General features: G+C 58.1%; 1 protein-coding gene across 1 annotated transcript; it reads right to left on the reverse strand.

Moving 5' to 3' along the window:
• Positions 1-4,372: 4,372 nt before the first annotated feature.
• Positions 4,373-6,040, reverse strand: LOC126204344 (nascent polypeptide-associated complex subunit alpha, muscle-specific form-like). Its single transcript, XM_049938722.1, has 2 exons — positions 5,163-6,040; positions 4,373-4,946 (listed from the first exon to the last, which is right to left on the reverse strand). The coding sequence occupies exons 1-2, from the start codon at positions 6,038-6,040 to the stop codon at positions 4,373-4,375; spliced, it is 1,452 nt and encodes a 483-aa protein (XP_049794679.1).
• Between the last annotated feature and the right edge of the window lie 6,798 nt (positions 6,041-12,838).

A 12,838-nucleotide genomic window follows, 5' to 3' on the forward strand; every position in this document is an offset into this window, starting at 1 on the left:
CTTTGTGTGGCAGCAATTTTTCTGTTGAAGAATTTCTTGGCTATGTCGTTAATGGCTGTTTCAACTTTGCCCTTTCGCTCAGGTAGTATGTTGATGAGCGCAGTGGTGACAGCTCTAAGTAGGTCGTTAATCTGTACGTATTTTTCGTCGTCGGAATTTGCCTCTTTTTCAGCTGGGCTGTTGATGCAGCGGACTGGGGCTGTGGTTTCAAATGATGCAGGTTCCTTTGGTCTAAGCGGACATCTAACGTCGTTTGCAAGGTGTTCACCTCCGCAGCCTTGACATTTGGGTGTGGAGTCTTTTGTGGTGCAGCTGCTGCTAAAATGCTGACCGGCGCATTTACTGCAGACAGGTGGTTTTTTGCAGTTGCTGGTTAGGTGTTCGTAGCTGTGGCACTTGGCGCATTGCGCTGGTTGGGGAGGGGGGAGATTTGATGTCTCTACCTCGTGGACCTTGCAGTGCATTTTGAGGTTGTTTGCTAGAAGCGAATCCACTGTTGTCTGGTCGCGGGTGATCACTCGCATTTTTGCGATTGGGTTTCCTGTCGCCCTGGAGCGGATTCTGACCACTCTTTCGAATTTTAGGTTTATTTCTCTGAGCGCCTCTTCTACGTCGCCTTCTGTCACATCAAAGTCAACTTTAGTGATTACGACACTCAGGCTTGGTGAGAAAGACTTTGGTCTTGTTGTTTCTTGGTTTATTTCGGAGAGCTTGATTGACTGTACTCTCATTTCGGGCCTACAGTGTGTTTTAAGCTTTTTTATTGTGAGTTCTTCGAGATTTGGATTTCGGCTTACTAGGACAGCGCTCCCGTTTCTGTTAAGTTTGATGTCCAAGATATCCGCGGCGAGATTGACTTGCTTTAGTTTTGTATACAGAGATTTTGTAGTTTCCACTTTCTCAAGGTTTGTCAGTCTCACCGCGTATTTCTGGGCATGGGTGATTGGCGGTTCTTCCTCATCCGACGAGGTGTCGCTCGTGTGGCTTTTCCTTCTCGATTTTACCTTTGTGAAGTAGCCGTCGTGTTCATTGCCTTTTATAACTACGCTGATGAGGGGCTGACTGGGGTCCAGAGTTTCCTCAGTAAGAGGGGGCTGGTGCGGCTCCTCCGCAATTTGGTTTGTATGCTGATATGGTTCCCCTGTGGTATCATTTGTGCGCGGGTGTTGGTGTAGGTCTTCGGTGTTTTTGTTTGTGTGATTTTCTGGCTGTTGAGTCATGAGGTTTGGTGGTTCCGCGTCCGTTTGTTTGTTTAGCTTCCGTTTCTGTCTTGGCCTTTCAGTTTGCTTCGACATGTTGGGTTTTTGTGTGACCTTTCTGTCTTGTGTTTTAATCCTATTCGCGGGTTCTATCTCTTGTCCTGATTCTATGCCTTTGTCTCAGTAAGCGCGGGCTGGCCGACGTGAACGGGGCCCTGACTTACTATTTTCCCTAACTATCAGTCCCTATTCCGGCTGTCCGGAAAACTCGCCTAGCACTACTCGGAGAAATAACATCGACAATTTTGCTTAGCTTGCTTCCTTAGCTTGCGTCTGCGTCTCTGCGTCTCTGCGTGGCGGCGGGAGCTCGCGTGGATCGGCACGGAGATAACTTTGCCTCCGATGTATGATGGAGTTCGCAGCAGTTAATGCTTTGCCTCCCATGCATGCTGATGTTGCGTCTTCATATGTGGGTTGTCTTCTGGGGTGTCTCCTCAGCACAGGTCTGCAGAGCTAGCTATATAGCGAGCAGGTGTGGCCAGCGGGTGGCGACGCTGCGCGGCAGTTTGCGGCCCAGCGTCCGGATTTCGGCGTTGTGCGACCGGCCAGCACGGTCGTAAAAGGTGCGGGCGGTCGTCTGGAAGAGGTCGCGGAGCAGAGGCACTTCCGCGACGTCGTGAAGATGAGCGGTGGGAAAATCGTAAGGCAGGTGTAGGGCGAGCCGAAGGATGCGGTTCTGCAGTGTCTCCAGCTTCTTCAGGTTCGTGTCGGCGGCGTTCCCCCAGACGACCGCGGCGTATTGGAGTACAGGACGGAGCAGCGCCTTGTACAGGGTGATGCCCAGCCGCGGTGGTAGTTGGGAGTCGGGGTTCAGCAACGGGTACAGGGTGCGGAGCCGGTTCCGCACTTTGGCCTTCACTTCGCGGATATGCGGAACCCACGTGAGTCGGCGGTCGATGGTGACGCCGAGGTAATGCGCCGTTGGGCGCCACGGGACAGGGCTTCCACCGACGGTGAGCGGTTGAAAACCTGCAGGAACAAGGCGCCTGGTGACGATCAGGAACTGGGTCTTGACACCGTTGAATTGGAGACGCCACCTGACTGCCCAGGCTGCCAGGGTGTCAACGGCGAGCTGCAGACGGCGGCGCATGACGGCGGCATTGAGGCTCCTGGTATAGAGAGCCGTGTCATCCGCGTACAGGGCGAGCCGCACACGGTCGATCTTCGGCGCATCAGACGTGTACAGCGAGTACAGGAGTGGCCCCAAGACCGAGCCCTGTGGCACACCGGCGTTGATGCGGCGGACGGAGGACAAGCCCTGCGCGGCCCGCACATGGAAGGTCCGATCGGCAAGATAGGAAGCGATGAGACGGACGTGCGACGTCGGGACCCCAAGTTCAAACAGTTTGAACAAGAGTCCGCGGTGCCACACACTGTCGAAAGCGCGCGACACGTCCAAGAACACCGCGCCGAAGAACTCGCGCTGCTCGAGGGCGACGAACGCATCTTCCACCAGCCGAAGGAGTTGATGAATGGCCGAGTGGCCCCTGCGAAATCCGAACTGCTCTTCGGGCAGGAGGCCTTCCTCGTCGACGTGGCGCTGCAGCCGCCTGATGTACACCCTTTCAAAGACCTTGGAGACGGCCGGCAGTAAACTAATAGGTCTGTGGTTCACGGGATGCCGCAGATCCTTCCCCATCTTCGGAATCGCCACGATTTCTGCATGCTTCCAGGACTGAGGAAAACTGCAGGACCGGAGGATGACATTAAAAACGTCGGCAAGATGAGTGGCAGCCACGGGCGGCAACTTCTGAAGTAGGGCGTTAGAAACTTCGTCTGGGCCCGCAGCTTTCCTGGGGTTCAGGGCACGCAGGATGGACGATACCTCCTCCGCCGTTGTCTCCTCAATGACGTCGTCGTCGTCGCGTGCCTCCAGGTAGCGTGGGAGCCGGTCAGCAACCAGGGCGTCGTGGACAGCGTCAGCTGGGTCTTCGATAGGCGTAAACGCGGCCTCGAAGACGTCTGCGAGGGCATCTGCCTTCGCAGATGGTTCGCAGACAGCCTGACCATGAACCAGCAGCGGAGGGATGCGTTGCGTGCGGCGTAGGAAACGCTTCGCCGTCCGCCAGGCGGAGCCGTCTTCAAGACAAAGAGTGGCGACCTTGTTGGTCCAGTCGCGGTTGCGATGGTCTTCGATGGCGGCCCTGATGTCCCGACGCATCCTGTTGAGAAGGCGCTTCGTGTTGGCATTTCTCGTCCGCTGCCACTCCCGGTAGACCCGGTTCTTCTCAGTGATGGCCGCAAGGATGTCCGGCGGCAGCTGGCGGGAGTAGTCAGGCGGAGGGCGAGGTCGGGGCGGCGTCGCTATAGCGGCAGCGTCGAGCGTCGATGCCGCGAAGTGCAGAAGTGCTTCGTCCGCTCCAGCTTCCGCAGGGGGCGGCGCGGCGGCGAGTGAGTGCGTCACGGCTTCTTGAAACCTGTCCCAGTCGATGCCAGCAAGTGAGATACCTCGCCTGGGCTGCTGAAGGGCATCTAGGTCGATATCAAAAACCACAGGGACATGATCCGAAGACAGCGCCGTCCTCGTCGTGGCGGTGATCTGAAGAGGGATGCCCTTGACGACCGCGATGTCAATTATATCTGGGAGGCCACGGGCAGGGAAGATCGTCGGGTCGTACGGCCCCACCACAAGCGCATGGTGACGTTCCGCTACCCGGAGCAGGCAGCGGCCAGCGGCATTCGTGATCCTGGAGTTCCAGGAGACATGTTTACTGTTGAAGTCCCCGGCGACGAACACCGGCCCCCTCATGGAGAGCAGAGCACCGATGTCAGCAGGGTCCAGGGGACGAGACGGCGACCGATAGGCCGCGACGAACGTGATGGCGCCCGCCGAGGTGTGAACGACGACACCAGTGGCCTCCAGCGTTGCCAGTGGTGGAAGTTGTATCACATGGTGACGAATGCCAGTGCGGACGTAGACGGCTGTCCCACCACCTGCCGTCAATCGATCGGTGCGATAGCTGGAGTAGTTCGCCGCCCTGACGTCGACCCCAGGCTTCAGGTGTGTTTCATTGATAAGGCAGACGTCGACGGCTTCATCTCGGAGAAATTGGCGTAGTTCGCCAGCTTGAGTGCGGATGCCGTTGGCGTTCCACGCGACGACCGTGAGCCCTCTAACGCTGCCCATGGTGTGGCTGGTGAGTGTTGACAGCGGTCGGGGCCGGAGAGGCCATCGGCACTGCAGCGGTGAGTTGCTGCGACAGGACTTCAATCAACTTCGTAGCACTGGTCACCAGGGCAGTGAGCTGCGCGACGAGGTTGGCCAGGTCGGCGGTGGAGGCAGCTGGCGCGGCCCCGGCGCTGGAGGGGGGAGGCGTGGCTGCTTCGCTGTGAGAGCCCACCTGGGGCTGCTCGACGGACGGTGCCAAGCGCTGGGCACCCACAGGGCGACGACCCCCGCGCCGGCGGTTGGCAGGGCGCGGTCCGGCTGACGTCCCGGGAATGGCAGTACCCGGTGCCGCCACCGGCAGCTGTGGTGGAGGTGTAGGAGCCTCAGGTGTCGGCACGGCCTCGGATGCGGCGGGAGCGGGAGCAACCGACGCAGCCGGGGAGGCGGAGGGCGTCCCAGACGTTGCCGCCGCGAAAGAGACGCCTGGTCGTCTCGTTGCTGGCTTCTTCTGATGTGGCGCTGGTGTTTGGCCACGTTGTCGAGCGATGGCACGCTTCCACACCTCACACCCACGATAACTGGCCACGTGAGCACCGCCGCAGAGTGCACATGTAGGCTTCTCGGTGGGCGGACGGGGGCACGCACTTCCTGCATGAGCGCCGGCGCATTTAACGCATCTGTCCGGCATAGAGCAGTGGCGCGCGACGTGATTGATCCCCTGGCAGCGAAAGCACTGCACAGGGCCTCTCCGGGAGCGAAGATCCTCGGTCTGAACCGGAACGTCGGCGACCCGCGTCAATTGATAGAGTTTGCGGTTCTCCACGGTGTCAGAGCAGACGACCAGGAAGAGCGGCATATCTTCACGTGATTTTGGCGACTTCATCTTCACGACGGTCCGGATGTAGAAGCCCAGGTCAGCGAGTTCACGATGCAGGTGATCGGCTTCCATGTTGAACGGGAGGTCGCGGAAGACAATCTTCAGGACCTTGTCGGGCGCGGAAGCGTGGGTATAGAAAGGGAGACCACGCTCAGACGCCTCCTGAGTGACCCGGCGATAGTCATCGGCAGTGCGGAGTGTGACCCTGTACAGGTCACGCCCTGCAGGCTTCACTGTGTACACGGCCGTTGTCCAGCTGCGCAACAACTTCTGCAGTTCCCCATAGGGCGGCCGAAACTGGAGGACCACCGGCGGAAGATGGGAGTCTTTCTTCGGCGCAGGAACGCGCGGCGTGGGTTCCGGTGCGTCATCGAGCGCGTCGAATGAGTTGGCGACGGCAGTTGGAGGCGTCGTCGACGACAGCATGCGTCTTGCAGTTCGCCGGGCCGGGACAAAACCGTCGGCATCAGGGGCGAAATCTTGCTTGGCTCTCTTCTCAATCGGCGAGCTGCGAGCAGCGGCCGTCGCAGCTGTTGCCCTCCTCTTCTGTTTCCCGCTGCGTCCGCGTGGCTGAGGGGCGGTAGAGCTCTCATCTTCAGAATCTGGCAGCGGAGCAGACAGCGCAGTCTTCAACGTTTCCGGAGTAGTGTCCGTCAAATCCATAGCCATAGCAGTGGACGTCATAAGTGGGGGGCCAGATGGGGCCGCCGACCGCGCAAGCGCGGCCGGACGGCGATCTGCCACACCCTTCGCGTCGCTAGCAGGCGCAGGTACGTCCTTCTCGCGGCTGCACATCTCAGCGACTGTGGCGTGGCGGCGGGACTAGGGTGGGGGTCCCTTTATGGGCTCGGGTGCGGCGGCCGGTTGCGCGCGCGCCCCATTGGTCGGCGGCCGCAACAGGGCGAGCTGGTAAAGGTGGGGTGTTGCGGTAGCGGCGGGTGCCACTGTGTGGGGAGACGCTGACTAGAGCGGAGCGCTTGCTGCTTGCTGTACGTTCGAGATGCCGCCCAAGACTAGCGGGAAGGCCGCCAAGAAGGCTGGCAAGGCGCAGAAGAACATTTCGAAGGGCGACAAGAAGAAGAAGCGCAAGAGGAAGGAGAGCTATGCCATCTACATCTACAAGGTGCTGAAGCAGGTGCACCCCGACACGGGCATCTCGTCGAAGGCGATGAGCATCATGAACAGCTTCGTGAACGACATTTTCGAGCGCATTGCGGCCGAGGCGTCTCGCCTGGCGCACTACAACAAGCGCTCGACCATCACGTCCCGCGAGATCCAGACGGCTGTGCGGCTCTTGCTGCCTGGCGAGCTGGCCAAGCACGCCGTGAGCGAGGGCACGAAGGCGGTGACCAAGTACACGAGCTCCAAGTGAGGGGGTTAAGGCTCTAGGGAGCTCCCCTCCGTTGCGAGAGCGGCAAAACGGCCCTTTTCAGGGCCACCAAATTGCCTTTGCGGGAAGAGCGGAATTGTTGTTTGTGTGAGGCGGCGCATAGCTACCCGGTTTGGTTGGTTGCGAAGCAGCTGGTGGTGGTGGTTATGCGTGCTCGCGAGTCTTGGCGTGGTTGGTTGGTTGGTTGGTTGTTTGTCGACACATAGACAGGAGGTGTTGTCTGTGTCGCTGATTCCTTTCCTTTCTTTGTCTCTGTCTGCCCGGTTAGTCACGTGACTGCAATTGAAACCCCTCGCGATTGTTGGATGTCACCGTTAGGGCCGTCTGCGGGTTTGTTTGTTGTCACATCATACATACATACATGATGGCGAGGGTGAAATGTTGTGTTGCCGTCTACTATTCCCTTTGCTGTACGGCGTGGAGGTGTGTTGGTGACGTTTTAAAATGGACGTGTCTTTACTAGTCATTAAGAAGACGCAAGAATTGTACGGGCGGGTGGGGTAGGCGACACGCACGGTGGTGTACCCATTTATTTGGCCCTTGATTTTGATAGCCGTTTCTGCAGTTGATTTGAATGATTGATTGTTTGTTGTGCGCACGCACGCCGGTGTCGTCATTCAAGGTGCACGTGTGTTCGGTTCAGTGACGGTAGACGACGACGGCCGTTGTTTGTTGTTATGGGCGTACACGCGGTTGTCTGTGTCCCCCGGTGAAATGGCCGGTTTGTCGGTGATGTGATGTGATGTGATGTGATCCGATCCGGCGGCCCTGAGTAGCTGTCTATGGGCATCATGGCAACGTGTCGGTCTGAACACCCGTCTCACTGTGGCACCGTCGGCGCTGCGAACGGTGACGAAAGGCTGACTGTGATCGGTCGGATGTCATGTCTTGTCTGGGCAGAACGTGTGGAATGAGCAAAAAAAAAAACTGTGGGGACGGAAACAATGGTGGAGGAGGGGAACGAAAATAATAAAACGAAACGAAACGAAGAAAAAGAAGAAGGAGAAGCAATCACCGGAAAACGAGACAGGGGAAAAACGGAGAGGCGCTGTCTAGAGCAACGGAACGTTCCCGTGCATTGCAGCCGCACTGACATGCGCTTACGGCGCGGCTGCAAGTGTCGGCCGTGGTGACGGCTGAATTGCATTGCCTTCCCGGATGCCAACGTTCGCCCGATATGGCTCGGAGGAAGAATCTATGAGAGAGTGCCTTGCCCTTGCCGTTTCGTGTGCGGTGTAGCGAATGATGTGTGTGTGTGTGTGTGTGTATGTAGTGGGGAATGGATGGTCGATAGCTGCCGTCACGGTCGAGATAACGCAGTCAAAGGTGTCGCGAAAAAGTGTGTTAGCCGTGGTTGGTTTGTGTGTTTGTTTTGTTTTTAAAGAGAAGGGACGAGAGAAAGAAGGTAGGTGGAGAGTGCGTTGCGTGTTGCGAACTGCGTCCGTGAATACGGCAGTATTTGGTGGTGGGCGTGCCCTTGCAGGTGGCCCGGAAGGCGTGTTCGTTTCGCGGTAGTGTGGACGGGTGAGGGGCACGCGTAACGCTGCGCTGCTGGCATATTCGGGAGATGGGAGGGGGCGAAAGGAGAAAGGAGACGCGGAGGGCGCGTGTGGGTGGTTCGCGCTGCGCTGCGCTCGGCGGTTGTGTTTGTTTGTGCAACAAATGTGTTGCCGGGAGGGGGACCGTTGTTGTGGTGGTTGCGGTTGTAGCCTCCGACGCGGCTGGCAGTGAACAACGTGAGACGACGGATGCGTGGCTGGGGCGGCGCATGTCGCCGGTGCCATGCCTTTAGAGCCGCGTGGTCGGGGTGTGCGCACCGCGTGTCGTGTTGCGAGACATCACATGTGCTGCTGCGCACCGGTGGCGTGGCGTGGCGTGGCGTGGGGGCGAGGAGAGCGAGCCGCGCCAGTACCGCGCGGTGTGCTTGTGCGCCGGAGAATGGCACACTGCGCCTGCCCGTTGAGGAGGCTGATGGCCGTGGTGTGGTGGAAATGGAGCGCGTCGGACGTGTACCAATGAGAAAGAGAAACAAAGCAAGCAACCACGAACGAAAGGTGGAGGGCGGCATTGTGTCACATGTGGCGGTGGGGAAAAACGAAAAAAAAAACAAAAAACAAAAAACAAAACAAACAACAAACAACAAACAAAGACGTTAAGAAAGAGGAGAAACAACAAAGACAATGAGTCGTGCGTTCGCGAGGGGGGTGGGTGTGCGTGCGTAACGCCGGTACGCGCAGTGCGGAGCCCAACGGCTGTGTCGTCGGCCGAATGGGTGCGGGAATAGAGGCCGCGTCGGCACGGAGAAGGAAGGACGCACGCGCGCTGCGGCGTTGGCGCGGTTTGCGGCTGGCGCCTTTGGTGGCAACGGCCAGGACAAGCAGCGGTGTATGGTGTTGTGCGGGGCGGACAGGGGCGGCGGTGGTGGACGGGGAGGAGGCGGTGGCGTGTGTGGTACGGCGAAAACGGGACGGACGGCCGGCGGATGTTGAGAGGCGCCGCCCGCGCACGCACGCAGACACACAGAAGGGAAGAGCGAGAAAGGAACAAATGGAGGGGGCGAATGTGGAGGTGCGGGGAGGGGGAGGCGGTGGTGTTTGTGGGCATGTGGTGGGAGAGAAGGGCGGGGGCGGAAGGACAGAGGCGCGAGGCGACAGCCTGTGCTTGTTGCTTGCTTGCGTCTTTTTGTTTTTTTATTTTGTTTTTATCCTTTGGTCGCCTTGGAGCCTGTCGGTCCCGTCCGTGTGTGGCCACGCTGTGGGTGCGTGTATGTTTGTACGTTTCGTTTTTTGTCTTCTTCTGCAGCAGAGGCGGCCAGCAAATGCGTGCGGTTGGATGGATGGGCGGCCACGGCACGGCACCGCACCTGTGCCCAAGGAGGAGACGCTGGCGGCGGGCCACCCTCGGATGCGGCCGGCCGGGGCTGTGTGCGCCGCTGCAACAACAACGAGTAAACAAGACGAAGACGAAGCGGATGGCTGGTGAGTGCATTTCGGCGGTAGACAAGGCAGTGTGTGATGTGGCGTTGTGACGGGGGGGGTTTGCTCACGCGGCCTCGTTGTGTTGATGCGCAGGAAGACGAGATGCGGGCAGACGCGTACAGAGAGACGAGCCCGGTCTGCAGCAGGATGTGTGGCGCGCCGAGTGCAGAGCAGCGCGCGCCGGCTGGGCTGGGTTCGGCTGGGCCCGCCCGGCGGCGGGCCGCGCTGTTGTCGCGGACGTGAGCGCCCCCTGGCGGGTGGTCGGAGGCGGCGCGGTGGACGTGTGGCTGGTTGGCAGTGCACATTGCGAGTGGCTGGCTGGCGGGCGGTCGGCGGCGGCGGCGAGAAGAGAGAGGAGGTATGTGTTGCGGGCGCCTTTGCTGCGCTGCGTCGTTGCGTGCCTGGGCGTGCGCCTGTCGACTGTGTGTGACTGTGTTGGGCGTTGTGCCACGTACGTGTGCTCGGCCGAAGGCAGGCGTCGGAAAGAAGAGGGCGAAGGGCAGGAAAGTGGGTCGGTGTGCGTGCGTAGCCCGTGATGTGATGATGTCACGTCACGTCACGTCACGTCATGTGTTTGCGAAGCGGCTGCCGAGAGGTGTGTGGTAGCGAGCGGGAATGTGCGTTTGGTGGTTGCGGCGTGAGGTGAGGGTGGGAGAATATTGGGGCGGGCGGGCGGGCGGGCGGGCCGTTGTTGGTGGTTCCTCCTGTGGTTGTTTGTGCAGCTTTGATGGCAACGTGGAAGGACGCCGGTTTCGTGCCTTGCGTGTGGTTGTCGACGGTGACTGGTTGGGGTGTGCGCCGATGCACGTGCCATGTCGTTAGTATGTTTGGGTCGTGAGTGTTGTTTTTGGCTGTGTTGTTGTGTACGGGAAGGGGGGGGGGGAGAGGAGGAGGCGGGTGGATAGTGCGTGCAGTAGTGTCGTTGCGACGGGCGCGTCGGGTGGAGCTGTGCGTAGTGGCGGAAAGGTGTAGGTTGCGGGAAGGGAGCCCGTCGTGTGTCGTGTCGGTGTCGTTGACGGGGTCGCGTGCGTGCGTTGTGAAATCGAGTGTGGCGGGAAAGGAGCAGTGTGCCGCTGGCGTCGTGGCCGTTAGCAGAGGCTGTGCTTGTCCGTTTGTTACCTGTTGGACGCTTGGTGCGAGTTGTTTGCTGCTGTTGTCGTTGTCGCCCCCGTCTCGCGGGTTGTTTTTGTTTGTCGGCTGTGCTGTGTCGGCGAGCTGTTTTGCGGTGCGTGAATGTGTTGGTGCAAAAGTGGCGGCGTTATGGCTGCGCCCGCGACGAGCCGCGGGCGCGCCATTGATGATGTTCAAACACAGAGCGGCTGTGTGCAATGGGAGGCCTGCGTACGGGTAGCGGTGTTGTCGTACGTGCATCCGGCCCGGTGCGGAAAGCGCCGTTGCCGTTTGCCCCTTAGTTGCCAGCCATGTCGCGTGAGCGGCGGGTTGCCTCTGGTCGACGTGGTGCTCGGGTTTGTGGTTTTTGGTGCCCTTTGGCCGGTGGGTGGTGTTTAATTTTGTTTTGTGTGTGTGTGTGTGTGTGTGTGTGTGTGTGTGTGTGTGTGTGTGTGTTTTATATCTGCCTCCTGCTCGGTCTTGCGGCGGTTTGGTCGACGTCGTCTGTAGTTTTTGCGGCTTGCCGACGACCGACCGACACACCTTTGAAACCTACGTGTGGCGCCCGAAGGTGAACGTAACCTGACCGCGGACCTCTCGGCGCCTTAACCTAACCTAACCTCTAACCTAAGATGTCCGGCCGTAAAGGTAGGTGCGGCCACCTGACGCCTCACGTCCGAACGCTTAACCTAACTTTGACGCTTAACCTAACTGTAACCCTTAACCTAACCCACGTCCACCTAACCTAACCTAACCTAACCTAACCTCACCTCACCTCACCTTAGGGTGGTGTACACCGCGAATGCCTTAGGGCATGTTATGTTATATAGTCTTAGGTGGAGTCCACTATACGCAACAAGCGGCTACACGGGTAGCAGGGGTTGTGTGGCGTGGGCTGGGCGGTTCTGTTTAGGTTGGATGGCCCTTGGGCAAGTACGGAAAGGGCAACGGGCGCGGGGCAAGGTCAGGACATGCGGGGACCAAGCGGCAATCGGTATTGTAATTGTCAACTGTCGAAGCTCTGCGTTGGTAAAGTACCGGAACGTCAAGCGCTGATAGAAAGCGCCGAAGCTGCAATCGTTATAGGTACAGACGGTGCTTTAGAAAGGATAGCGTGCATGCAACCGGTGGTGGAGTGGTTCGTCGCTGTTAGTAGTAGTTTATCCTGTGTAGTGAAGTAGAAGTGGTGGACGGTTCCTGTGAACTATTGTGGGTGGAGGGTACACTCAACAGCCGAGCTAGGTTGATAATTGGCTCCTTTTACCGACCTCGCGACTCAGCAGCATTAGTGGCCGAACAAGTGAGAGAAAATGTGGACATACATTTTCCTTTCCGCAGCGTGTTACAGTCTTAGGTGGAGATTTCAATGTGCCAGATGTTGAGGACGGGTGGTAGGGACAGAGCATCGAGTGACAGTATACTGAGTGCACCATCCGAACGAAAAATGCCGCGAGCAATTAAACAGAGAGAGAACCGACTCGTGGAGATAACATCGTGGACCTACCGATGACAAACAGACCCCGAACTTGTCGACTCTGTATGTGCAGAACAGGGACCCAGTGATCAAGAGGCCGTTGCAGCATCGCTGAATATGGACGTTAGTAGGAATATACAAACAAAAAAACAAAAAAAAACAAAAAAAAAGGGGGGGGGGAGGAAGGTTTATCTGTTTAGCAAGAGTAATAGAAGGCAGATTTGAGACTACCAGGCAGATGCAAACGCAAATGTCTGCTCCGACACTGACAATGTTGAGTGTTTATGGAGAAAGTGCAAGGCAATCGTAAAATGCGTCTTAGACAGGTACGTGCCGAGTAAAACTGCGAGGGATGGGAAAAACCCACCGCGGTACAAACAACCAAAGTTTAGGAAACTATAGCGAAAGCAAAGAGAGCTTCACTCAAAGTTGAAACGCAGCCAAAACCTCTCAGACAAACAGACGCTAAACGATGTCCAAAGTTAGCGTAAGGAGGGCTATGCGTGAAGCGTCCGGTGAATGCGAAAGTACAATTCCATGTACCGACGTGACAGGAAATCAAATCAAATCCTAGGACGTTGTGGTCGTACGTTGAATCAGTAGTAAGCGGCTCGAAACGGCATATCCAGACACTCCGGGAT

This window comes from Schistocerca nitens, chromosome 9 (genome assembly GCF_023898315.1).
Source record: "Schistocerca nitens isolate TAMUIC-IGC-003100 chromosome 9, iqSchNite1.1, whole genome shotgun sequence".
Taxonomy (NCBI): domain Eukaryota; kingdom Metazoa; phylum Arthropoda; class Insecta; order Orthoptera; family Acrididae; genus Schistocerca; species Schistocerca nitens.